Source organism: Falco rusticolus, chromosome 8 (assembly GCF_015220075.1).
Source record: "Falco rusticolus isolate bFalRus1 chromosome 8, bFalRus1.pri, whole genome shotgun sequence".
In the NCBI taxonomy this organism is placed as follows: domain Eukaryota; kingdom Metazoa; phylum Chordata; class Aves; order Falconiformes; family Falconidae; genus Falco; species Falco rusticolus.
In genome coordinates, this window is record NC_051194.1 from 40,266,984 (window position 1) to 40,294,243 (window position 27,260).

A 27,260-nucleotide genomic window follows, 5' to 3' on the forward strand; every position below is an offset into this window, starting at 1 on the left:
TGCTGACTGTGAGGGGAGCATCCTCCTCCAGCCCTGTGCTGTAGCCCATCCTGGCAGAATGAGCACTTGTCGCTGCATCCTAAAATGCTAGTCCGTAATACTTCCTTGTTCTTGGGGCTTCCTTTGAAGATTAGTTCACGACTTTTACCTGTGTCTGGGTTTCCTTGTATGGGAAACCAGCAACATTCAGTGTACCACCCATCTGGGATGTCCCACGTACGTTACTCCCACCTCGGGATGAGCCCAAGGGTGTGTGCAGAGATACCACGGCCATCCAGGATGGACAGGTTTCTTTCTCAAGTAGCACGATCTCTTTGCTGTTAAAAGCGTCCCTATGTCACTGTACCTCCAAGCAGTGGGTCTAATCCTTCTCCTTTTTTCTGATTCCTAGCATGTCTGGGCTTTTAAAGCCTGTTTTTTCCTACAGCTAGATTTTCACCTTGGTGTGTCAGGAGTTTGGAGCTGCTGATGCCATTGCACAGTGGGAATTTCTCTGCTCTCCTGTGACCACACTTCTCACTGACTGCTTTTGCGTTGCCTAGTCATTATGTACAAAGGTGTGCCTCTGCCCTGCGTGAGGGCACTGTCTGTGGTGGTACCAAGGAAGGCTGCGAAGGGAGGGATGTGATTTGTTGCTGTGTGTGGGTGAGCAGAGGCAGTGGAGATGGTCTGTTCTGTGGTGACAGCCTGCGGCTTTTCTCCACACACATAGAACCGTGTGTGTACACAGGGCGCTGGCTGGGATCACGCCCCAGCCTTTATGCAGTGGGACATAGCAAGCTGCTCAGGCCCTCCTTTGCAGGGAATGGGCTTGTGCTGGTGAGTGCACAGAGCAGTGGAGAGCTGTTTGGGTAATGGCACCTCCATGTGGGTGGGATGGAGAGCATCATGCATGGGGTGGCTTCAACAGAGAGTGAAGGAGGCACTGTTACAAAGACTGGAGGAGTAAAGACCTGCTTGGTATGAGCTGGCTGGTGTTAATGCAAAGTCTGTGACTTTACCTTTGACTCCAGCCCCGAATTCACTGTCTCTGTGCTGGATGCCCAAGTAGTTGCAGATGCTTTTTTCCAGGATTGTGTTTGATCTTAATGGGAAGCAGATGTGGGAGGCAGCCTGGGGCGCCTTGAGTAACACCTTCCCCTTTCCATTTCAGTTCTGCCAGACACAAGGCATTGAGTATCTGACAGGCAGAGTGTGGATTGGTTTGTGGCTCATTGTCTTCATCTTCATTATCGTGGCAGCTGAGGGAAGCTTCTTGGTGCGCTACATCTCGCCCTTCACCCAGGAGATCTTTGCTTTCCTCATCTCCCTCATCTTTATCTACGAGACCTTCTACAAACTGTACAAGGTGAACCTTCCCCGGGGAGATGGGCTGTTGCATCTCTTGATCCCCCAGGAACCTGCTGCTTTAGCATACAGGAGGCAGGGGAGCAGGGCCAGCTCAGCCACAGCTTTCCTAGGTGTTCTGCAGAGCAGTTCTTTGCTGGCCTCTCATGCCGCAGCCCATCTGGCCCCTGTGCCACCACAGAGGCTGGCAGGATGAGCCCTAACATCTGTCTCCCCTTTTCTTCCTGCAGGAGGCATTAAAGAGGGGCCACTTTTCTCTCCCCAGCCCTCTCCAGCTGGGTAGGTTGTGAGGCGAGGTGACGGATGCTGGGATTATCCGCACCCACCATCTACCGCCCTCACCTCTCCACAGAGCAGAACACCTCCGCTTCCCCCTGCCCCCAGTAGTGACAGTGCTCCCTGCCCCTCCTTGCGGTGACAGTGCCTGCTGCTTCTCTCACCTGCCTAGGTGTTTGCAGAACATCCTCTGCTGAAGTTCTACCCACCGAACGTGCAGAGCGGCCTGAATGCCAGCATGCTCTCTGCGGATGCAATGTCACTGGGAATCAGGATGCAGCCCAACACTGCTCTCCTCTCCCTCATCCTCATGCTAGGCACCTTCTTCATTGCCTTCTTTATGCGCAAGTTCAAGAACAGCCGTTTTTTAGGAGGAAAGGTGAGAAATTTGTGGGACCCAGATGTTAAGGACAAGGAATGTGCCAAACAAATACTGCTTCTTGCTGCAGACCTTTGTCCTCCAGAGCATTTGGACCATACCCCAAAGAAACACCAGCAATCCCTTGAATACCATGCAGAAGGGATGGTAGCCTGACCGAGGCTGCAGACCAGAGCTGGCTGTTCATGATGGTGTCTGCACTGTCTTGCTCCACTGAGCTTTGCTGAAAAGTCCTCTGGACCTTGGGAAAGCTCCATTGGCTGGATAGAAGTCTGTTAAAATAGAGTATAGGAAGAAGAGCTTACAACTTTTTCCCTTTGGTCATCTCTCTACATCCAGGGCATTTGTGTAATACCTGGAGCACCATCTGAATAGGCCAATAGGCGCAACGAGTCAGTCACTTAAGAGTGGCTGGAGGACTGTGTTATGTTATGTGGGCAGTGGGATGTGCAGCCCTATGGGTCAGAGCTGGGCTCCCTTGCCCTGCTCGTCATCAGTGCTCAGAATTGCAGTGGTGCTTGGCCCCGTATGGGGCTTCGCTTTATTGCAGGCTCCCTGTAGCAGGGTGAGTGCATGGAGCTGACGCATTCCCTTTGCCAGCAAGGGTGTTTGTTTTGCAGGCTCGGCGGATCATTGGAGACTTTGGGATCCCCATCTCCATTCTGGTCATGGTGCTGGTGGATTACACCATCACTGACACATATACGCAGGTAGGTGCCAGAGCCACCCTCAGAGCCCCTCCTTCAGCCCAGCAGTGATCCCTGCAGCACCATGGCCTGCTCTTGTGTGGTGGGCGATTTGGATTTCCTGCCTCTTTAGTCATAAGAGCACAAAGCAAACAGAGATGCTCCCCTTGTCCTTACTCCCACGCTGAAGGGAAGCTCCAAGGGTCTGGCTGAGACTGAGACCAGAGCTGCAGGGACTGGAGTGCCCTAGTAGTCCTCTGATATTCCAGCTGTTAGTAGGGTAGGCTTTAGGGGGCCAGAGAGACTCAGTGCAGTTAGTTCCTTGTTTGAAACTCCAAAAACTTGCAAACGATCAACAAGACATAAACTGGTTGGTTATACATGCTGAAGGGGGTGGTATGTAGAGTAGTTTCAGCAGGGTACTTGTCATGGATTTACTACTTAACATGTTTATAGTCTGCTTGATTGTAGGCTACTAAATATTTTGATCACTTTATCTCAAACACAATGATCTCTTTCCCAGTTTATGCACAAACTTAAATGTTAACAAACAAACCCATCTCACAGGTTTCCTTTCCTCTCCCTTTTTTAGTAGATGTGTAGTTATATCTTTGTGTTTTGGCATTTTTTTCAACTAATATCGGGGAGAGGGTGAAAAGTAGTTCCTGTTCAGCATGCAAGGTTTTTATCGACAGCACAAGGCTTAATGGAATCCAAATGCATTATTCATTTAAATTTCAATGAAAAAATCGGTTTTATCAGATGTTAGTAAAATCATGCACTTTGTTACATCCTTTTCATACCCTTCTACACTTCGACAATTAATATCAAAAGCATTCTCATTTCAGTATTAACTCAGCATATGTACAAAGCTTTCTGAGAAAACGGTACTTGGTTACACAGCTTAGCTCAAGTACAAGCATTCCAGGAATATTATTCATACTTATGCTGATTAACATAAATGCAAATCATAAACTTTCCCTGCAGTGCTCACGCAGGCAGATAGCAAGAACTGCTGTTGAGCAGCGCAGAGCCAAGAGTTCAAATGCTGGTGAACACAGGGTCGGGACAGTATACAGCTAGGAGCCTGTGTGATTTCTGATGGGAGCACAAACATGATGTTCCCTCTGAACACGATCAGTGAGGTCATTTCCAGAGAATGTGACCACTTCTGGGGTCCACACTGCAAAAACAATACTGAAAACTGTCTCAGAAAAGGCTTGGCAAGTCTGGAAAGCCACCTCGGAGAAGGGTAGGCAGTTCAGGACACTTGATTTCTCCAAGGAGAGGTGAAGGAGTGCTTTAACCATGGTCTGCAAGCACTAACATAGGAGCAAGCTTCCTTAGGGAAGATATTTCCGTGGTCTCTTGGACAAACCCCAAGAAATTCCAATAGCTGAAAGGAAATGAGACAGGCCCATGTTAGGGGACATGGGATTTTTTTCACTGAAGGGGATTGTCCATGAGAAAGTTCTGCCTGGGTCAGGGTGCCTGTTCCATCATCTGAGGTGCTCAGACCAGGGAGACCAAGAGGATCAGGGCTAGTGCTGTGTGAGGCTGTGGGTATGTATGTATTGATGAGTAACTGCTGGGTTTTGCGGCTATACCACCAGAAGCTGAATGTCCCCTCTGGTCTGTCGGTCACATCTCCTCACAAGCGTGGCTGGTTCATTCACCCCATGGGCAGCAGTGGGACCTTTCCGCTGTGGATGATGTTTGCGTCTGCCATCCCTGCCCTCCTGGTCTTCATTCTTATCTTCATGGAGACACAGATCACTACGTGAGTACCTCCTTTGCCAACGCCAACCATCACTAACACCTGGGCAAGCAGGTGCTGTGCCATTCATGTGAAGATGCGCCTGGCATCCCAGCAGGACAGCAAGGGCAAGGTCCTGGCCATTTCAGACTGTACCCTCTTGGGTTCTTCCATCATCTGTTGGCTTTCTGCCTGGTATACTGTGTGGTGGAGACCTGCCTCAGCTAAGCACAGGATGAAACCTCTAACCTGAGGTTGATGGTCACCGTCTCTCTCAGCCATCTCCTTGTTGTCCCTATGTGTGCTCTCTCCAGGGAGTGAACGTTGTCTCCAGCTGCAGTGCTGTTCCTGGGGACAGGGCTGGGCCTGTAACTGACCTAGGCTCTTTTTCCTTCCAGGTTGATTGTTAGCAAGAAGGAGAGGAAGCTGCTGAAAGGCTCTGGCTTCCACCTGGACCTGCTGCTCATTGGCACTATGGGGGGGCTTTGTGCACTGTTCGGGCTGCCCTGGCTGACTGCGGCGACGGTGCGCTCCGTCACTCATGTCAACGCCCTGACAGTCATGAGCAAGGCCATTGCACCTGGGGAGAAGCCCAAGATCGAGGAGGTGAAGGAGCAGCGTGTGACTGGAGTGCTTATTGCTGCCCTTGTTGGTGAGCCTCTGCTTGGGTGGAGGAGTTGAGGGGTGGGGAGGTCAGGGCCCACCACTTGAATTTCCTGGCAGTGCCCCTGCCCACAGGCCAGCCTGTGCTCTGCCCACCTGCTGCAGGACTGCCCCCACCTATGCTGAGCTCTCCTGGCAGCCTTCGGTACCCCCCATGGTCAGTCCATCTCTGCAACCCTTCCAGCTAGACGCCTCTGGAGCTTCCTTTCCCTTGCACCCTGGGTCAGACAGAGAGGAGGCAGGAGAGGGACAGAGGCTGAGGTGCCTTGTGGAGGGGCGTTGTGGGACACACCATGCCCTGAGCTCTGTCTGTGCAGGTCTGTCCATTGTGATGGGGAACATGCTGCGGCAGATCCCGCTGGCTGTGCTCTTCGGCATCTTCCTTTACATGGGGGTTACGTCGCTCACTGGCATCCAGCTCTACGAGCGGCTGCTCCTGATCTTCATGCCGTCCAAGCACCACCCTGACCACATCTATGTTGTCAAGGTGAGAGAAGGCAGGTTGCGAGGAACCAGGTAATGAGGAACAGAGGAGGAAGAGTCAGACGAGGGGAGGATGGTGTGTTGCTAGAGGGATGCTTGGCTTGGTGACCTGCCTTGGCTGCAAGCCTGTGCCAAGAAGTAAGTGCAAGCCGTACACAGAGGTGATACAATGCTGGGATGGCGTGCTGGTAGGCTGTGCACAGGAGTGTCTTGCCAGGATATTGTTATGGACAGACTGTTTGTTTACAGGAGCAATGCATCTCTTGAGCGGGTGTCGGGACATTGCACTGCTAGGTGGATACATAGGTTGCACAGAGGCTGATGTGTTTTGGAGTTCTACTTTGCTGTGGAGTACAGGCAGGGAGAGCATGCAGCAGTGTTGTGTTACTGTGCTGTGCTGTGCAGGAGGGTTATGTTTTGTCAGTTGGGTCTTCATTAATCTGTGTGGAAGGGTAATGTGTTCTCAGGCTGGATTTATCTCCCTAGGTGAAGACCTGGAGAATGAATCTCTTCACCTGCATTCAACTGGCCTGCATTGTGCTGCTCTGGGTGGTAAAATCTACGGTGGCATCCCTGGCCTTCCCCTTTGTCCTGATCATGACAGTGCCATTGCGACGCTTCGTGCTGCCCCGCTTCTTCCATGACAGGGAGCTCAAAGCGGTAAGCAGATAACTGTCCTCACAGTGTACCTTGCAACACTGGATTGAGGTTCAGGAGGTCTGACAGACTGAAAGGCTGGGAGATCCTGGGCTGCAAAAGCCTTGGCTTTCCCTGCTGTTATCAGGGGGTCTTTTGTTCAACAGCAGTAGTGGGGTGGATGGCTTCCTCAGAGCTTGTAGCCCTGGGAGTGCAGTGTGGGATGGATGGGCACCTGAGGGCAAGGAGACAGAAGATCCTACCACACAGAGGCGTGGAAAAAGGGTTTCCTCTTCCATCCTCTTCCCCATTTATGGCTTATTTATACAGAGACACCCCATTTCCCCAGAGACAGCAGCAAGGACAGCCCAGCAGCACACCAGAGCCTGTGGCTGCTTGGCACAGGAGCACATAATCACAGTGCCAGGGTGCTGGCAGCTCCTCTGCTGCTGCCAACATCCTGAGCCTCTGTTGGAGAGCAGCCTGGAGCCTGCCAGCAGGGCAGGAGGGAGGAGCTGCTGTGCTGGACAAAGCCCCAGTGATGGGGCACTGTCAAACAGGAACACTTACAAGAGAGAGCATCAGACTGGGGACACATGGGTGGGCATGAGGGGCAAAAAAGGGGCCTGTTGGAAAGGGAAGGAGCAAGAGCTTTGGTCTTCCCAGCGCAGCCCAGCTGCCTGGCTCGCGGTGCACTGATCCCTCCGTGCCAGGCTTGATCCTGCGCTGGGGGCGGCTGTGGCCTTCAGAGCCCGGTCTCTGCCTCTCCCCAGTTGGACTCAGAGGATGCGGAACCGAACTTCGATGAAGACGGCCGGGACGAGTACAACGAGCTGCATATGCCTGTGTGAGCTGGGAGCTGCCCTCCCCACTCATGGGACAGGCCACTCATGCCTGCTCATCCCTCCCAAGGACTAACTGGAGACTTGCCATGAGTCACGCAATGTCTTGCCTGGACCAACAAGTGGCGGTTCCATAGCCCCGCAGTAGGCAGCCCCACCTCCTGCTGCCCCATCACTTGCTCAGCAGAGGCTGTGAGTCTCTCTCCTCTTGGACCTGGCGGGCTGAGAGATGCCTCTCACATCCCCAAGCTGTGTGGGTCCCAAGTGCCCGTGGGTCAGGGGTCTGCCCCATCTCTTCTGGAGGCAGCCTGTGCCTGGTCTCCAGGTGGTGAAGGGGAGCTATTCCGGCTGGTGCCACTGTGTCCCCCTCTGCTACCATGAAGCTTGGGTGTCTCAGCACCATGTGCCCCCGAGCAGTCACAGGGATGGGCTGATGCTGCCTGCAGACAGCCGTTAGGTTTCTCACAGGCCAGCAGCCTCCTTGCTCAGCTGGCAGATGTCTTGCTCCTGCTCCCTCTGCCCCTCTTCCAGGAGGCCTCACGCTGGGCCTGTGCTATAGCCCCTGGCCCCCGCGGGGCTGCTGCAGCCTGGCAGATGGGCAAAGAGGGACCAGCACCATGGCCCTGTCCTTGAGACCATCATCTGTCCAGTCACCCTCTCACAGGACTGTTTTCAGCTCCTGCTCAGCATGGGGGAGGCTGTTTGCTTCCATCCAGTTTTCCCAACCCTCTTCCCAAAGGAAAACTGCACCAGGAGGGGAGACTGGGAACAAACAAGTATCCTGAAGCCTTGAGTGCCTGCCCTCTTGCAGGGACTAAGAGGAGTCCTGTGTCATTCTGCACCTCCACCAAGGTTGCAGGGGTAAAAACTCATCACAGGGCTGCATCCCAGTTCCTGATCCCCACGTTCCTATCCCTGAGACCAAACCCTATACAAGAGATGTAGTCTGGAGCACAGAACAGTCCTTTGGGTCCCCTCCTTTTCCCTGTGCAGTGATCCACTGGGTCTGGCTCCCTGCAGCCATACAAAGAAGTCACTGAAACCCCCAGCCCCAATTCTGCTGCCACACCAGGGTGACCTTTCATGTCCAGGGCTGCCCTCCAAGTGGGAAGGAGCAGCATGCAGCATGCCCAGCACAGCCCCCGTCACCTCTGGGCAGCTCCGAACATCTTTCCGCCTAGCTGGGCTGTCCCTTGGGGTCACCCTGGGCTGGCAACCCTCATTCAGAGCTGCCTCAGAAACCGCTGTCGGTGCCCCTGGCGGCTCTGAGGGTGGTGCCAGAGGAGATGGCACCCCAGCCTCTCCCTGATGGTTGGAGCTGGAGTGGCCTTCTGGAGGAGGCTGGGATGCCCACTTCATTATTGGATTTGGGGCAAGCTGCTGGTCCGGTTCCCACGTAGCAGCCTGGCTCCTGCGAGAGATGGTGGGTGCTTCATTACCAGGAGGGTCTGGCACCTTCCCCAGGAGGCTGCAGAAATATCCCACCAGAGAAACCTCCCCCGCAGCAGGTTCCTGCCCCACAGCCTGGCCCCCTGCAGGGCCCCGGGGCAGAGAGACAGTGTCTCTGTGTGTCTGTGGCCGTGTGTGTCCTGTCCTCCCCATGTAGTGTAGGAGGCCTGTTGTCGCTGTGCATTGTGACTCCTCTGACTGTAGTGGAAACAGCTACACCAATAAACTCTTCACAGGAACCATGTCTGGCTCTCTGCTTTTATTTGTTAATTGGCAATAAATTGAATTCATTGAAATTCCCTGACAGAAAACTGTTTCCTGCCCGTGACAGCAGCCAGTGAGGGAGCAGGCCCCAGCTGAAATGGGGACTGTCAGCTTGTCACCCACCACCGGCACGGAGATGGGCTCTCCACCACCATCACCAAGCAGGCTGGTTACTGTGGGCCTGGCTGGAGCCCCCATGCTTGGTGCTGGAAGCGGGAGGCTGAGCCCCATATTTAACCAGAAACGCATGGTCGTGCCTGCTTGCATCCATACACTTGTGAATGCGTGTGCCTCTGTGCTCAGCAGTGATCTGTGCCCACCTCCTTACCCAGCCTGTAGCCACACGCTGAATGGCAGGGCCACGGGCTGAGCATGGAAGAAACATCTCATTAAACATGCGTTCCCTCCACGCTTCTTCCCAAGCCGAGCTGAGTGTGGTCCCCCTGACCTGCTGGCTGCCTGCAGCCCATGCGTTGATGGGTTGGATGTCCTCCAGTCGTGTTCTCCTGTGAGCTGCTGCTGTGAGTAGGCAGTGGTCCCACCTCCCATGGTGACAGTCACTGGCTGCTCCTGGGGCTGGCTGCTGCTGTGGGGCACGTGGCAGAGGGCTGAGCCCACCCAGGCGCAGGGCTGGTGGCCATCCTTCCAAGCCGGGCCCACTGCAGGATGGGCAGTGCCTGGCCTCGCAGCATTCTCTCCAGGTCTCGGCAGCGCTGCTGAACCTACAGGAGAAGGAAGCAGCACAGGTGCCCAGCTCCTGAGCATCCAGGTGGGCTGGATGAGAGCATCCACAAATGTTTCCTGCAGGCTGCTCCACCATGTTAGGGAACACTCCCTTTCCCGCTCCCCACTCCATGGCTCTCCTTCCTCTCACCTGAAGCCCAGGACCACCCAACGGGCCATTGGTTTGGACTTGAGAGGTTATGGCTTTACCCAGTCCCAAGGATCCGTGTCTCCACACGTTTATCCAGCCCTTTCCATGCAGCTCCCCTGCCTGCGGCAGTGCCCCCACTCTCACCCTGGGACACGGGGCAGGGAGCACGAGCAGAGCGAGTGCGTGCCCCTTACCGCATCGATCCTCCGGATGAGGATGGGGCTGACCTCCAGCTCCAGCAGCCAGTCTGCCTCCAGGATGCTGTGGTGGTACTCCTCCAGCTCCAGGCTCTTCTGCAGCTCCTCAGCCAGGGCAGCCTGGTGCCGGTGATCTCCCGTACCCAGGCTTTGCTGCAGCCAGGCCAGCTCCATCCCCTTGCCCTGCTGCTGCAGGTGCAGGGTGCGGATGCGCTGGGCAATATGACACATCTGGCCATGCAGGGCGGCTGCCCTCTCTCTGCGGTGCAGCAGGGCCAGCAGCTCCTCCCGGCTCTCCTGCAGCTGGGCTCGCAGCACCGCAGCCCTGCCACCTGCGCCCGAGGGCTGCAGAGGGACCAAGAGGTCAGGCAAGCCCAGGGAAGAGCCAGGCTGCTGGGTGCCCCTGCCACACAGTGGGGGCTGCACAGTGCTGGGAGCCAGCCCTGCTCTGCCCTGTGCTGGTGGCTGCTGTGACGGTGATGGAGATGGTGGCAGGGAGAGGCTGTACCTGCTGCGGTGGAGATGGACCCACTGCTGGGCAAGCTCTGCTGTGGCCAAGCTCTGGTGAAAGACATCAGGGACCAGCTGCAAGACCTTCATGAAGGGCCCCACACCAGCAAAGCCACACAGGTCATGGAGGCTCTGGGGGCTGAAGACCTGCTCATTGAGGGGCCCTCCCTGCAGCAGCAGCCCCCAGTTACGACGGTGGGCAAAGAGCTGTGCAGCCAAGTGCGGGATGGATGCCAGAGGGGACTGCTGGGTGGGGGGGGCAGCTGGCTCCTCGTGCATGTACAAATTCTCACAGAGTGGGACCACCACCCTGGTGTCAAACCTCTCCTTCAGCATGGTCAGGTGCTGCAGGTAGGAGGCCAGCCACCCCACATAGGTGGCCACACCGGGGCTGGGTGAGCTGGGCTGGTGCTGGGCAAGCCTCTGCAGGTGCTGCCAGCTCTCCACCTGCCCTGAGGGGCTCTGTGGCAGCACCAGCAGCAGTACCTGATACAGACGACGCAGGTCAAAGTTCTGCTGACATCGCTGGACATGCCTCGTGAAGGCACTGATCTCCCCTTCAAGGGCAGAGTAGAGGGCCTCCATGGGCAGCCACAATGATGGAGAGGAGGCAGCCGGGATCACAGCTCACCACACGGTCCTGTGCTCCAGATACACTGGAAAACACACTGCACCTGGAGGCAATGCACAGGCTGGTGCAGGCAGGATTGCTGTGGGGGCTCAACCAGCAGATGATGCTACCCAAGGCTGGGGTGCTGCTTTGAAGGTTGGGACACCTGTCCAGCTTGGATGAGTCTGTCCTGGTTGCTCTGCTGGAGAGGAGACAGCAGGTGTGTGGGGAGGAGGGCAACAGGGATGGGCTGGGGAAGGCATGAGGAAGCTACAAGGGGTGAGCTCAGTCTAGTACCCCCACTTTTGTGGCACCAGAGGAGAGGTTTCTGAGTGCTGCCACACCAGGAACATGATGGACCACAAAATGCCAGCATGATGCAGGGAGAGTAGCGGAGAGGCTGCCTGCAGCGCCAGGGGATGCTGCTGCAGGTAGGGGGAGAATACTCTGGGTACCTGCAGCCCTCCAGCTGCCTGGGGGATGTTCTGGTATGGGGCAAGTGTCCTCCTGCTCCCTGCACTCTGACCAGCAGTTTGTACCATCTCTTTGCTGTTTGAGAAGAGGTTTATCTTTATGAAAATAAGCAGCTACCCTTGCCTGTCTGGAGAACTAAAAATAGGTCTGTTCCCAAAATTATCAACTGTATTATTTTAAAACATTGTGTGTTCAGTTAAACTATCTGGGTTTCTGTTTCTGCCACCCGGGTTCAAGTACACTTAAGCTATCATTTCCAGTTATTTTTATTCTCTGCAGCCAGGAGGGGCTGGCACATCTCAGTGTTGAGATACCATTTGCACACAGTCACGCAACTGTGTGGTTTGGAAGTTAAGGAAATTGCTGGCTAGAACCATCCCCATGACAAAACTGGGAACCAGTGCTGCTAGCAAAGTTTCCCCTTTGCCCTGTATATCTGGAATTCTTTGCCTGGGCTTTTCAGTCATTCAAACGTCATTCAAATAAATTAAAAAAATCCTTTTTCCTTCCCCATTAGGAGGGTTTTGCAAGCTCTGACCTGGCAGGGGCAGGTAAAAACGCATGGACCGTTCCTTGCACTATGGGCTGGCGGGGGTGAGAGCAGCTTTGGTTGCAGTCGCCTTGCCCAGCAAGTGTCTGCAATTGGGTTTGTTCAAATGTGAGTTGCACCAGTCTGGTGAGAACAGAGCCAATGCTGAGGGCATGAAGCCCCAGAGACCAGCTAAAGAGCAGCCCCAGCTGACAGGCGCCAGGGTCTGGCTGGCTGTTTTAGCTGCTGAAGACTGCCAGTGAGTGCTGCTGAGCACTGGTGACCCCGCATATGCCTGCTGTGGCTCCAGCCCCATGCTCTCTGCCCCCTCCTGCCCTCCATTCACCTCCCCTCTGCATCACTCAAAAGAAGGACTCACCGCCCCCAGGAGAGGCACCAGGAAGAGGAGAAAGGGCTGAGCTGGGCCCTGCTGCCTGCCAGGGGAGGAACCTGCCCTCTCTGCCCACAGACACAAACCTTCCTCCCCATGGGAACGACAGGTTTGGACATGTCCCTCACACCAGAGCCAGCCTTTTCCAAAGCCAGTCGTTGGCCCCACAGGCATTGCCACAGAGCTACAGGGCAGAGATGCAGCTCCCTCCAGCCCCTCTCCCTCACATAGATCTTTGCAAAGGACACTTCTCTCGCATGGATGCCCGAATCTTGGGCACAGGCTTGGCTAGCACAGTTCTTCAATACAGGTGAGTACTCCTGTGCACGGCCCCGAATTTGTCCCGAAGGCTTGTCTGGCCTTGGCAAGAAAGAGGATTGACAAACTTGGGTGGTTTGCTGCCTGCCTGCTGCGTTGTGCCCCTGCTCTGTCGCTCCCTGTGTACCATCCCTGCACCTTCAGCTCTCTGTCTCTCTGAGGTGCCTGTGCTGGGACTGTCTGCCATAGGGACTCTTAAGAGAAGTAAATGGTCTCTTGAGGGAGTGACATGGGGAAATGGGAGCAAATCCTTTGTTAGTAACCTCTACAGGGACAGCATCCCTGGAACCGCTGTCTGACCCCAACAGCTCCCCTTCCACCTCCATGGGGCTGCCCATGGCAGTGGGAGCCTCGGCCATGGTATTTCAGCCTGCTCAGCGAGCTGCCCGGGGCTGCGCCCAGCCCTCCTGTCTTGCGCCAGGACCCTGTGGGGAGGGAGCCAGGGGCTGCTGGCTGGGAGTGATTCAATGAGGACAGCACTGGGACATTTCTGTGCCTGTGCAAGGTTCCCCTGTCCGGGTGCACACTTTCGGTTGGGGTGCACCTACGCACGCACCGCCAGGCTTTGCTGTGGGTGGTTCACATGAACTCCCCTGTAGAGAGGGCACTGCAATGCTGCTGTAAGGTCAGGATGGGGACGGCTTAGCCTGAGCTCTGAAATATGGCTGCTAAAGCTTCTTCCTTGTAGGGAGCGTAGGGATGTGGGCTGGCACCCATAGGTGTCTGCCTTGCTCAGGTGGCCATGCAGGAGCTGGAGCAAGGAAAAGTGCTGAGCACCAGCGTTGCACAGCAACCCCCATCACTTCTGTCATGTTGCTCTGTGACCTCCTGGGCCACAGGCTGCCAGATGCGACCTTGTCACTGAGCAGGATGGAAGGGTAATTTTCTTTTTGTGACTTCTGCAGAGAGGGGAGACCTTGTGGTCTCTGCTGCAGGAACCCATCTGGATGATTGCCTTCATCTATCAGCCCAGTGTCCCTGGGGGATGACCCCCCCTCCAGCACGCAGTATACAGCAACATCGTCAGGGGCTGGAGAGGCTGGGGAGTGGCCGGCTCTGGCTGTGACAAGCTCTTGTCTTCAGCAAGTACATATGGCCAGAAGCTGGGTCCGGTTCCTGATGCTCTGAACTGGGGCTGCACTTGCTTTTTGGCCCTGAAACGGACCTCAAAACTGGGTGCTCTGGCAGACAGGAGGTGTTAGCACAGCCTCGCTTGCTCCTTGGGTTTGCTAACCCAGTAGCCCATCATTGTAGACTGCTTCCTGGGGACTTATAAGGGGCATACACACCAAAGCAGGGCAGGGATTTGCATCGGTTTGGCTGCAGGTGCACAGCAAGGAGAAGAGCACTCTCCTTTAGCGTAGAAATGATTTTGCAGGCTGAAGCTGAGCAAATGAGATCAGGAAGAGGAAATGTACTGAGCTCCAGCTGCCAGCACCCATCAGCAGACCTTGGCCACAGCCAGGAGTAATGATATGACACCATTTAACCTCCTTCCTTGCTTGCCTGGGTTTATCGTGCAGCCAGAGACAAAAAGCTACCGGTAGATGGTAAACCAGCCCAGTCTGGGAAATGCCTGCACCACAGCTGGCTGACACACTTTCTACAGCATGAATCCCGTAGTGATGGTTTCTGCAAGCAAAGCCCTGCTTAGATATTTGGTTGAGCAGAATCCACAAGGCTGTTTGTAACAGAGCCATCTGTAACCTCCACAGCATCACACCGTTAATAGCAAGGCTTGGTCTGGGTCAAACAAAAGCAGGGCAGGCTTAATAGGAGAGGAAATTAGGTGGATGCGCTTGGCTGGCCTCATCCCCACATGTTCCTACTGTAATTATAGCCTTGTGCAGCTCAGCTCTCTTATTCTCGCCGCCAGGACTGCATTTCTCATGACCCAGGTGTAAAAAAGCCACACGAGGATATGATCTGGCCCCAAGAAACGCTGTGGCAGCACGAAGTGTGCAGTGGCAGGGAAATTTGGCTTGTTGCTGCTGGGAGCTGGATATATGGCCTGGGATGTGGCAGGGGAGGGAGGGAAGGGTTGGGCAGGAGGGACAAGACCAGGACCCCTATCTGCAGAGAAAGCTGGTGATACCTGATTATGGGTTTGGTCCGTCCAGCATGGCCAAGTGCAGGCAGGGCTGGTAAAAAGTCACAGCTAGTGCTGGTCCCAGTGACACAGCTTGGGAGGATGCTTCGGAGGCCAAGGGGTGGCTCACGGTGACAGTGGGGTGCATGTTCCCAGCATCCACCCTCTGGGCCCATCTGCTACAGCTCTCTGCTCTTGTGCTCAGGCTGAAAATTAAGAAGAAATCCTCTTTTCCTGACATACGGGGAAAGGACAGCCCTGGAGGCCATTCCTGTGCCTGGATGGGATAGAAAGCTTTTCCTGCTGTGGTCAGACTAAGCAGGGGTGCAGCCATCCTTGGCCTAGGCTCTGTAGTGTGCAAAAGCAGTGCTCTGCCTTGCAGCGAGACAGCCTCTCTGCTAGTGGTGGCTGAAGTGAGACAGGAGCCAGCAGGGTGCCCAGGACAGATAAACAACCCCTACCCTGGCATTGTCCCCCCTTGTCAGGAGGGCTCCCCCTCACACTCCTGCTCTCTGGGGGAGCAGGTGTCACAGTGCTTGGTGTGACCCTGTGAAAGCCTCTCCAGGCAGCTTTAATCACATTCCTCTGGAGCAGAGACACATCTGGTACAAACATGATCCTGTCCCTAAGGAGCTTGTGCTAATTCTTGCCACAGAGTCCTAGAGCAGACCCAGGCAGGGAGAGCTTTGGCATGGCTTTGATTGCTACCATCTTCATCTTGCAGGGGATGGGGCTGGCTTGCGAGCAGTGGGGCAGGAGGAGAGGTCTGCAGCTTCACGCTGAGTTCAGGCAGTCCGAGCCTGAGCTGGCCTGATGGGACCCCCCCCAGGTCTGAGCTGTGGCCAGGCTCCCCACAGGCTGGAAATGAGAGGAGGGGGGAACTGCCCTTTTCAAGAGCCGATTTTTAAGGCGGTTTCAAGCAACTGTGAAACTGGAGCAAGGAGGGGGCCAGAGCTGCAGGGTCAATGCACGCCTTGCTGTTTGTCCCCTTCCCCTCGCACACGTGCTGCTTGTGTTGGGTGAGTGCATCAGTGTCTGGTGCTCTGCCACAGTCAGGCTACTCCTGCAAGGGGACAGGCTTGATTTTTTGATTACTGCTTCCCAGTAATTCTCCCCTTTTGGAGAACCCTCTTATGGCTGCCCTGTGCTGTGGGCAAGGTGGGATTTGGTGGCCCTGGCAAAGCAGCAGGGCCTGGTGGTGGGGGCTGCAATGGTGGCAATGCACGGCAGAGCACAGGTGCCCTCCTCCGGCATCTGTGCCTCTCTGTGCCTCCCGCTGGGTCCAAGGTATCATGCTGCTGGATCTTCTGAGTGAGATCATCCCAGGGATGATGGCAGAGGAGATGAGTTCCCCACCCTATGAGCGCAGCTCTGAGGAGCCATTGGGGAGGTGGCACCTGTAGCAGAGGTGTCACAGCTCATTCCTTTGCAGGCGATGGGAGAGCAAGCCTGGCAGATGTTCTCTGCCTGCAGTGGGAACATGCTGGCCTGCCTGCCTCCCAGCCGTGTGCCAGACCCGTGGCAGAGGAGGAAATTAGGATATTGTCTGCTGTCCAGGAGGAATTCCTGCCTCGGCTTGTTCCTGCCAGTCCTCCGCCGACCTTCGCTTGGTGTGGAAAGCCCAGCAGGAAGCTGACTCACTGTCTGCTGCCGCCAGGACTGGGTGCGGGGCCCTGCTGCCTGCAGTACCGGGGGCTGCTCCTTTCGCGGATGCAAGTACAGCACATCGCCCAGACCCCCTGGCATCCGCCCACCCCGGCTCTCCTCTGCCAGAGCCCAGCTCTCCGCCATCAAGCAGAGAACAGCCGTGGCACCCTGGCTCCTGTGCCATCTGCAGTTGGGCTGACAGGAGGGCTGGGAGCTTGCCGGGTTGCTGGCATTGCTAACGAACACATGGGCAGTGACTGTGCCAGTCCCAGGGCAGCAGGCAGCCTCGAGGTGGGCAACGGGACTGATGGGCTGGAGAGGGGTCCCAGGCTCTTCCTGCATGGTGAGGCCCCTGCAAGCCCTTGCTGACTGCTTCGCGTTCATCATGTTGCTAATGTGGCAGTCAGCCCTGGAGCTGCCGGGGCTGGCAGAGGTGAGGTGCCAGACATGTCGTGATGGCAGTGTCCGAGCAGCTAGCGATGGTGAGTCAGCATTCACCTACTTATCAAAGCTCTGTGAAGAAGCAGATGTTTGTAGCCACCCATTTCCAGCCAGCAGCACTTAGAAAGAGTTCAGAGACATCGCTGTTTCCAGCTGGGCTGTATGAATGTAGGTCTAGCGACTTAATCCCATGGCAGAAAGGAGAAAATACCTGGCATAAGCTTCTTATCAAGTTTCTTGCCACCTTTCCTACTAGGCTGATAGAGCACAGGGCTTACAGCATCAGTCACTGCTGCTCTGTTTGAGGAGTCCCATGTTTATTGCCTGGATAGTTTGGAAAGCTACTTTGTTCTGAAGACTGGCTTGAGCCACCTTCTTCTTCCCTCTTAGAAGGCGTCACTGGACAGTAGTGTTAATATTAAAAACCTTGTCTTTTGAAACTTTAGTTCCTTACCCTGGGCTTTCCAGGCCCTGTTAGCCCCCTGCCTCAGAGCTGCAGAGAGGTCTGTCAGACTGGAACAGCAACTGCTCCCTCACAGCCCAGTAATACGTGTGCTGCACCACTGTCACTGTGCTGAAAACTGCAAAGTTAGGGGCTTAGAAATGTTTTCCATGGTGTGTGTGGAAACACAACCTTGCAGCACCCTCTGGGAGCTGATGAACAGGAAAGGGAAGGGGAGCTCACAAGGACTCTGGCCTGGGAAACAAGGGTAAGGTGCTGAGTTTATGAGTGCATTTGGGTTGCCTGGTGTGTTTGCTGGGAATAGGTTTGCCACTCCATTGCCAGACCTCCCTTGACATCCGGCTGTGAGGGTCATGCCTTGATGGGCAACCCAGCCCTGGATGACAGGAACCTCTGACAAAGCTTATCCACTGGAGAAGTCTGAGAGGGGACATGGGGTGCTGGAGATGCCTGCCAGTGGAGATGATTGGCAGGCAGGCAGAAGTAAAGGAGTGGTGTGCTTCTCAACTTTCCCATGGCTGTGAGGAACTCCACAGCCTGCTGGTCACCACCTAGAAGAGAGAAGGTGAACAGCCAAAATGGTTTGCAGAAGCAGCAATAGCAGGAGAGCAACCGTCCTCCTGTGGGGACAAGGCTGGCCATGGCAGAAGCAGCCTGATGACAAATGTGTGGCTGCAGAGAGCACTGTCAAGGACACTGTTGAGTTGATCTAATCCCCTTCACTAACAGGGTAATTGGCCTTGCGGATAGAAGTATTAGATGTGAGATAAGGACTGTAGTCAGGCTTCTGGCGCTGTCTTGCTGATGTTTTCATAAGACAGGGAAAGTGGTATAGATTAAGCTAATCCAGTACAAGTACAGAAGAGGCTGGAGAGTCATGCCCAGGGTAGCTCCCAGTGACCTGGTATCAAAATGGAAGACGAACTGACAGCAACTGCTGTATTGGGAAACCTTAGCCAGATAGTGAAGGTGGAAGAGGCTGGTGGGGGTGGTCATCACAGGTTAGACAGTGACCGAGGTGTGACTGTCTTGTGGCAGAGGTTGGACAAGACGCTGCCATCTCCCTCAGAACCCTCCCTATGTTTTAAACAGTTTAAAAAGCACATTACTGACAAAAATAACCAAAACCAAAAACTTGTGGTGCCCCTCTCCCCACACCCACTAAATATCCTTTCTTTCAGAATAAATAAATAATTTCTTACTGCAAGAAACACCGTCACAGTGCAGGTACCCAGCTATGATCTGGCCACACTTCTTTGACAGACTTCACCCAGCCCCTTGCTCTGCGCCAGATCTCGGAGACGTAACTATGCAGCTCTACCAAGATCCCCGTTAATGGTCCCTCTCACTGTGTCGTGCTACGATGACCTGCCGAAGGGACCCAAACCCAGAATGTTTGCTGTTCCAGATGACATCGGTTGTCCTGCCGAAGCCGGCCCTCGGCTGCTCCGGCTGTGCACAGAGCTGGCGCCCCTTCCCCGCTGCCCGTCCGCGGGTGGCACCGGCCGCTCGGGCTCAGCCGGCCCCTCCCGCACCCCAGGCCCTTCTCGGCATCTCCCTCCCGAGATGCTGGCGCCGCCGCAGCCAGCGCCACCCGCTCCGCTGCTCCCGCACGCTCCGGCAGGCACCAGGCCGGCCGGCCCCGCCGCAGCCGCAGCCGCAGCCGCAGCCGAAGCCGCAGCCGCAGCCGCAGCGGCCGCGCTGCCCGCGCCCCGGAGCGGGGCGGAGCGGGGCGGAGCGGGGCGGCCCGGCCGCTCCCCGCTGCCCGCGGCCGGCGAGGCGGAGCCAGCGCGGCGCGGGGCCGGCGAGCCGTGCCTGCCCGGCCGCGGCGATGCGGCGCTGAGAGCCGGCCGGCAGCGCTCCCTGCGCGGCGAGAGCGCCGATGGACGCCTCCCTCTGCCAGGTGGGCAGCGGCGGCGGCGGGGCTGCTCGGCCCGGCCCGGGGCTGGGGGCGCGGGCGGGCGGCGGCCGGCGGGGCCGGGTGCCGGGGCGGGACGAGCATCGGAGCGCCGTGCCCGGGCTGGGGGCCGCCGGGCGCTGCCCCGGGCCGGCTGCGCCCCTGGAGCCGTGGGACGCCACGCTCCCCGCGGGGCTCGCCGCGGCCCCGCTGCCCCTCGCCCGGGCAGCCCCGGCTGCGCTTTGCTGGGCGCCGAGGGGCGGCGGGTCGTGCCCCAGCGCTCCCGGGAGCACCCAGCGCGGCACCGGGAGCCTGGCGGGGCTGCGGGGGCAGAGCCCGAGCGGAGCGCGGTTCCAGCGAGCCAGGCTGAGGGCTGCTCGCGGGAGGAGAGGATTTGTCGCAGGATAGTCATGGCTGCCCAGAGACGGCTCGCCGGCTGCTTTGATCCCCTGGAGCGACTGAAGGGTCCGGAGCCAGCCCCTGCCTGTGTGTGCGTGTCGCAGCTCGCCTCTCCGCACGTGGCACCGGGCCACGGCCGAGCCGGTGAGGAACGTGCAGCGGGAGGCAGCGTCCGCCTCAGCCCCCTGCCTCCCGGTGCTCTGCCCGGTCACCTCCTCGCCGGCGGGCAGCGGGCTCCTTCGGGGCCAGGCTGCCGTGAGCCGCGGGCTCAGCTCCCGCGCCCTGCCCTTGGGTGTTTGCAACAGCCGGGTCGGGCATTGTGCTGCTCAGGGGGTGCGGGGGGAGTGATGTGCAGCCTTAATGCACGTGGCCCGGTGCTGTGCACACCCCAGACCCCCCCAATATTCTCTCTGCCTCTTTCCTTGTCTGAGCATGCACGGGTTTCCAGCCCAGCCTGATGCTGCCTTTGCTTGTGAGGGGCAATGGGGTGCAAGGCTGGGGCGGCCCTCGCTGGCCTCATGGGCAGCAGCGGGTACCCATGACATGGGCAGTGGGCACGGCAGGCACCGTGAGGTGACAGGGCCATCCTGAGGTCTGCGGCTGAGCCCTGAAAGCCTCCTGTTTGGGGCCAGGGGCATCAGCTATCCACTGCACTTGGACCCTGCGTTGGTGTCCCAGTGCCTGGCCGTTGCCATGTCCTGGTCCTGAGTGCGGCGGGGGGAACTGGCAGCCTCCTGGGAGCAGCCCAGTGTCTGTGGGCTGGAGCAGCTGATGGGCTCAGGTCTGTCCCCTCCCTGGTGAAGCACTTTCTTTATCAGAACAGATGCTTTCCTAGATCTGGCCCCAGAGGAAGGAGTGGCTGCCCTGGGGACTGTTCGGCTGGGGCTGCCCTGTGGCATGCGCAGCACATCGCTAGGGATCCTTTCAGCCATTAACTGATTAACCTGCTGCTCCTGGAAGCCTGGGCCGCCTCGTGTCTAATCGGATGGAAGCCAGGGTTTCCCAAAGGGCCATTTCACCAGAGCATTTGTGCCCATCCTCTCTATCATGAGGAACCTCCTGGCTTCTTGCAACAGGAGTAGCCACCAAAGAGCCTGAGGCACCTGATGGGACTGGGAGGCTGGAGAGGGGATGCCCAGAGGTGCGTGTCTCAGCAAGTAGCACCCAGCAGAGGACAGCCTGCATTGTCCAACTCCACTTGTCCAGGCGTGATTCTGCCAGTATCTGGAGAAACAGGGATTTCCAGGGAAGGGCTGAGGGGCAGTCGTGAAGCCAGAGGCTCTCACATCTCTGTTACAGAGGCTTATCTCTCTTTTTGATCATGTGGGCTTAAACCCTGGTGAAGCAAGGTGTCCAAGGCTGGAGAGCTGGCGTGAGCATGTGTGGGAAAGCACCAAGCTTTGCTTTGCAGGAAAGGCAGTGGGGGTGGGAGAGAGGGAACTGGCTTCCCCAGAGCGGGAATGTTTGGCATTTGCTGCACCCCCGCCACTCTTCCTCATTCTCCATGGGGGGTTCTTGGTGGGAGGGCAACCCTTGAGCAGAAGGGAGTTGCTCCACCTCTTTCTGCTGCAGCAGAAGCCAAGCTTCTCCCTGGGGATGCATGTAATCCCTTACAATGAATAGCTTAAACCCTGGTGTGTTGTTGGTCTTGCCTTAGCAGGCTGCCATGCTGTGCTTGCAGCATTTAGATGCCATGCTCAGCAATGTGGTCAGTGTCTGAGGTTAGGTGGGGATGTCATGGGGCTTCCCAGCTTCGCTGGTTCCTCCCTCGGCATGCCTGAGACCAAAGGAGTTCCTAGTCTTTGAAGTTTATCTACGATAGGTGGTTTAGTGATGGGTTCAACCTACTTATTGTCCTGGCTCTGCCAAAGGGGTGGAATAGTTTTGGCAGGTTGTGCCAGATTGACGCTGCTGAAGGGCCTCCTATATGCCATGCCCTCCTCTGACTGCTGACCCCAGGGACAGCAAGCTGGCAGGGTGTGTGCTGCTGCTGCCACCCTTCCCCTGCGGCATCCCAAGTCAGCCAGATTAGAAAGCCTTCATCCTCAGCAAGTGGCACAGCACAAAGATGTGTGCCTCTGCCATCTGAGGTCTGGTGTGCAGCATGGCTCAGAGATGCGACGAATGACGCTTTTGCTCCAGCTGGGTATGAGCAGAGGGAGCCGAGGTGTGTGAGCTCCACCGTCTCCTTTCTTGGCTGCTGCAGTGAGTCCTGTGCCCAGACAGGGAGGAGGGGCCCCGGAGGCCAGGGCTGTGGCGCAGTGACGGATGATGGCTTCCCTGCGTGTCTGGAGTGTGGGCAGGATGTGGGGTGACACAGAGGATGTGACTCGCTCTCCAATTCCCCCTGAGGAGCAGAAATGTTGTGGCCAGGGTTAAAGGAGACACTTCTCCCATCCCATACCATCCCTCTGCTCTCCAGTTGAAGTGACCAGCTGGCACAGCCCCATGGTCAGTCTGCACTGAGCATCATCTAGTGGAGCCACAGACACCCTTCTCCTTCTGCTCATGTGCCACTGGCCCAGAAATGCTGGCATTTTAAGTATTAAACAGTTTTCCTCATTGCTGTTTTGGTGAACTGCAATGCTTTTTCATCTGTGTTGTAAAATAACCCGCCCCAGTTCTTAAGCTTTCTGAGATGGGGAGAGAAAGGCAGGGGGGATCATGTGCTCATGTCCTGCACAGCTGTGCTGGTCTGAGCTGTCCTCTGTACAGCTGGCCTGGTCTTCACTTACTGTCCCCCATCCTCCCTCGGATGCAGCCCTTCTCTTCTTTGTGGCCTGGGACATCTACTATGAAGTTGGGGTTGGGGAGAGGAGCCACTTCCCCCAGGGATGCATGCAGACCAGGAGGGAGCCTCAGAGTAAAGTCCGTAAAAGAGTACAAGGGCTACCCGAGTTGCCACTATGCATGCATCTGAGCTGCTTTCTTGGCCCCAAAATGAGGTGGGGAGCAAGCAGCTCTGCGAGGTCTCTTTTGCTCTGGCAGCTTTGCCCTGGCTGCTGTGTGGGTGTGCTGACTACTTGATGCAACTGGAAGTGTCTGACTGCTCCACAAAGCCATCAGCTAGTCTGGAGAGTGTGGCCATTGGCTGGTCATGTGATGTTCAACTATACAGGCTGTCCTCCAGGCATCCGATGGCTCCTTAGTCCTGGTGGAAATCATGTGTGTAAACATTTGCAGAGTACATGGGTAAGGAGAAGAACTGAAGGGACTTGCCTGCGAATGCATCTTTGCAGCGTGGAGCCTGTCTCATTCATGGGTGCGGCAGGTACAGGACTAGTCTGATTTTTGGTTGCACATGCAATCCTCACCAGCTTTGAGGTCTCTATTGAAGCTGCCTGGCTACATCATTCAGTGTCCCCAGGGAGGCCAGCTTGTGCTGGGTGGGGAGGGCTAATACATGGCATGCTGGATTAGGTTTCTTCAATAGCTTGGTTTGCCCTCTCACACTTCCTGCAGCTGGGAGAAGGTGGAGTTCCTGTGAGAGAAAAGTGTGGCCGGATGTCCTGGAGAATCCTTCCAGAGACTCTTGTCTGAGATGAGGGAAATGGTTCAGCTAACTTGGGTGACGCTGACCATGAGTGATGTGCTGTCTTTCCAGATAACAGTGAGCTGAGTGGCCATGTGTTAACAACTACTGGTTTAGGAAAATGCCGTCTTGGAAAGAAACGGTAGATAGAACATCATCTTCTTCAGCAGTGAGACTGCTCCGTGAAGGCGTATGCCCACCAGGCCCTTCTCCTCCCCTGAGGAACATGTGCTTTGCCAACTTTCCCTGATGACCTCCTAGTTTATTGAGAATATTGTAACCTCTTAGAAAAGAGGATCCGGAGACACTGGGAAGAGACAGAGAAATGCTGACTATTACATGCATGCTGCATATGTAATGCTTTCTGAGTCAATACCAAACAGAACAAACCCTCTCTGTTTAATTAGTCTGCATAGTTCAGCTAAAGAGAAATACCACTGTCCTTGAAGATATCTGTGGGGCTAGCATAGCATGGATGTTCCCTCCATCCTGGCTGCATCTCCTCAAAGCTGTTCAGAGTGATAAGGAGGCAGATGTAGGGCAAAAGGGCCTGGCTGCTGTGTTCTGGAGCAGAAATTGTGGGGAAGAAAGCTCTTGTGACAAAGGTGGCATGAAGAAGTGTCTGGCAGAAGAGAGGGAGTCCTGTTACCTCCCTCCTTAGGGCATTCATCTGGAGCCAGGCTGCGCGAGCTGCAGCCTTGTCAGATCCTATCAGCGACAGAGGGTGGGCTGGTGCAGGCGCTGGGTGGGAGCCCCCACGTGAAGGGAAGCTGCGTCTCCCTGGGCCACCCTGCAGCTGCCCATCAGTGCCTCCAGAACCACCTTGTACTGCTCTTGCTTCACTTCTTGCCTCTTTTTTTTTTTTTTTTCATAATAATCACAAATGTTTTGCAATTTACTATTTCCCATTTTACTTTAAGGAGAATGTGCGAGCTATTTAAATGTGATCATTAAGACCGAAACTTACGTGAGTCTGGGTTTCCTGGTTATCCTCCAGCTACCCTAAGCTCTGCAGTTCTATCTCCTCATTTCCATCTGAGATTGCACACTGTTCAGTAGCTCTGTAGAGCCAAGTCCCAGGGAAAAAAACTACGGAGGGCCTGTCTGCCATGCACCGCTTGGCACAGCGTTTGGGGGACTCTTGGCTCCTGTCATTAAAAATGCAATAATTATTGTAGCAACCGAACCAGTGGTGGGGCCTCTTGTAGATACAGTGATCAGCATATGTGATGAGAAGGTGGGAATTAGGGTTAGGGCCAGGTCTGTGTATTAGTCCTGTTTATTCCTGTTACCTGCGTCTTGAGCCAATGATTAAGATCTGGCTGAATCACACTTTCTGGAAAAGCTTCTTATTTCTGGAGGATTCCCTGCTTTTGCAGTTTCTTCAAGTGGTTACACAACCTTGTTTTAAAATAAATCCTGCTTAATTTCTTAAGTGTCTGGCAGTTCCATTAATTTTTGGGTCCTACTTTTCTTCTGCTTCATGAGAGTTTTTGCGTCCCAAATAACTTCTCTGTCTGCAACGAATTTTACTCCAGCACTGGGCTGCTGGCAAAGGTGAGACAGCAGGTAGCAGAGCAGTGGTCTCAGTACTGCCGGCAGCCCTGTCCTCTCGGCAGGGTGTAGTCAGATGAGTATGCAGGGAGGGAGGTGAGGTTTGTAGCTCATGCTGGGCCACATGCTGCTGTGGTCTCCTCCGCTATCAGTGTCTGGGCTAGATAGGGCAGCCCTAGCTCTGGCAAATCTACATAACGACTTTAACATTTCCACAAGTACTTTTGCATTACAAGGGATCTTTCTGAATAGCAAAAATGACTTGGATTTTTTAGATTTTCTTCTGAAGGCTTCTTTCTCACATCTCAAAGCATAAGTAAGTAGTAAACTTCCTTACTCCTGTTTATACATCCCAGACACGCATATCAGCTCTTGTTGCAACCAAATGTCCTGGGAGTTTCTGTTCGGCAACTCTCAATCCTCTTTGGGTCTGTGACTTTCCAGAAGTCATTCCTCTATTTGAAGTGCTCCTTGCATTCCTTCTCTCCTGAAGCTGACCTTTCAGTTTGGCTGTATTTTAATCCCATTTTGTTTCAAACAAGCGGCTGTGGAATCCACACAGCTCTGATGGTCTCATCCTTGTGGGTGCTTACTGATCTACCAGATGTTGGCATCTGCTAGTACTCTCAGCACTACTTTTGACTTTAGGCCCTTGATGAGGATACCAAACAGCACTGACCCTGTCTCTGCAAAGTTTTGATAGAAACTCATGCAATTAGTCATGATTTTCCCCATTCATAACAACTGTTTTGGGATCCCTTTGCTGCTGTTTGCTCTTCAAGGGCTCACTTTTTTCAGAATACTGTGTTCTTCATGAGCAATGCCATGAGAGTCTGTTGCTGTCCTACTTATCTCTTATGCTTGGGTGCAAAGAAGGAGGAAGTCTTTTTGACTAGACTTCTTTCTACGTGTTGACTGGCACTGGACAACGATAAAAGCTAGAGTATCCTTCAGCTGAAAAAGCTGAGGGCAAAACCACTGTGTTTTCCCTGGAGTTCTCAGACTAAGCAACCCATGGTTACTTGGGATAATCCTGCTATTGCCCCCATTTAGGCTCTGACCTTTCCAGTCTCTTGGATTTTCCTCAGCATTACCAGGCTTATAAAAAATTAGTATCAGCTGGTAAGAAACTTTACTGGACAGATCTCTGGGAACTCTTGGACCTGTTGATTTTCAAAATGTTTTACGTCCTTTCCATTTACTAATATACGGGAAAGCACTTCAGCATCTCAGTGTGATGCAAGAGGGGTGCTTTCCAGGGATGTTTATTAAAAACTTCTGCATGTCTCCATCGTTATTCATAGTGCTGACATCCCTATCTAGTAGTTGGATGCCGCTACTAGCACATGTCTTTGTCCCCGATGATTTTAGAAAATAGTGAAACATAGACTCTACTGTCTTTACTATCTCCCAACTTCTTACTCATGTGTGCTGTTTTCCCACTTCCACTCTTATTTCAGATCGGCTGGCAGTGCATCCCAGCTCAGAGGCACTCCGGTTGCTTTCTGGGTGCTGTTTGAGAGAAAGACACTGAGGACGATCAAACATCAGGAAAATGTTTCTTGCGAAGAGTTTTAAAAAACTGAGATTACTTTATTAGTGAAATGACAAATAGGTGAAGACATGGCAAAAGAGCAGAAAATAATGGATGGAGACAGAGAAGGTGGGTTGAATTCCTCTGTTCCTCCACCTCTGACTGCAAGAAAATTATTCCTAAATTATGCATAATAAACATTGCAGAAGAAACAATGTTTCAGGGCTCCTATCGGAGGTTTTTACAAAACACATTGCATTGTGACTGCTCAGAGGCATGATGCTGAAGCTCGTGTCTCTGTGATGGACTGCTGTATCCCTGTGGCTTCCTGAGGCCTTGAGCTCTCTGTGGACCTTGAATGCCATTCAGCTGTCCATCAGCCCAGCTTCAGCCCTGAGCCACTGGCCAAATTTGAGAGACGGATGGAGCTGTAAGGAAGCTGCCTCACTGTTTATTTGGTGGCAAGAGGGAGAGGAGACCCACAGCAATATCCAAGTTGAGGGCAGGGCAGGCTAAGCTAAGCTCAGCTCTTCACTTGCTCAGTTTGGAGCCATTAGCTGGTCAGGGGAAGTTTTGCTAGAGCCAGGCTGGGCTTTTGCACATGCCATATTGCCTCCTTTTCAGGGCTACTGAGAAGGTGTGGGAAAGCCAGTGTTGCTGTGATGTGTCTGTGATATTCAGAGGCAGGAAATACACATCTGTAGATACCCATGTGAGTAATGTGCTCTAGGGAACGACTTGTTTTAATTCAGGTTTTAGGTGGGGAAGAGCTTGTAGAGAATGCATGAAAGTGGTGCTGGCATTTATGAACAGAACTAAATTTAGTATGCATTTTTGAGGCTGGTGAGAAGTTCCTAGGTGCTTGCGAACTCTGTAGAACTGTTGCTTCACCTGAGGACAGTGACGCTACTGCCTGCGGTGGAATTGCAGTGGCAGCTCATCTTGAACTGAGCCTAGAGAGAGCTTGCAGTGAAGTTTGGAAGGCTACATACCTGCTTCCCCTCTGTGCACCTTGTCCTC

The 27,260-nt window shown here is 54.8% G+C and overlaps 2 protein-coding genes across 4 annotated transcripts in view; both read left to right on the forward strand.

Annotated features, from left to right (window-relative positions):
• The window catches only part of SLC4A3 (solute carrier family 4 member 3), a 34,883-nt gene extending 26,124 nt beyond the window's left edge, over positions 1-8,759 (forward strand). For all 3 annotated transcript variants that reach the window (XM_037398238.1, XM_037398237.1, XM_037398239.1), the window contains 8 exons: positions 1,154-1,348; positions 1,796-2,002; positions 2,623-2,712; positions 4,302-4,468; positions 4,843-5,096; positions 5,425-5,594; positions 6,077-6,250; positions 7,000-8,759. In XM_037398238.1, the coding sequence (XP_037254135.1) occupies positions 1,154-1,348; positions 1,796-2,002; positions 2,623-2,712; positions 4,302-4,468; positions 4,843-5,096; positions 5,425-5,594; positions 6,077-6,250; positions 7,000-7,077 (1,335 nt within the window). In that variant the 3' untranslated portion in view covers positions 7,078-8,759. The remainder of the gene's footprint in view (positions 1-1,153; positions 1,349-1,795; positions 2,003-2,622; positions 2,713-4,301; positions 4,469-4,842; positions 5,097-5,424; positions 5,595-6,076; positions 6,251-6,999) is intronic.
• Positions 8,760-19,119: 10,360 nt separating this feature from the next.
• Positions 19,120-27,260, forward strand: part of LOC119152196 (unconventional myosin-X-like) — a 93,687-nt gene continuing 85,546 nt past the window's right edge. The window contains 1 exon segment of the mRNA XM_037397105.1: positions 19,120-19,227. Coding sequence (XP_037253002.1) covers positions 19,207-19,227 — 21 coding nt within the window. The 5' untranslated portion in view covers positions 19,120-19,206.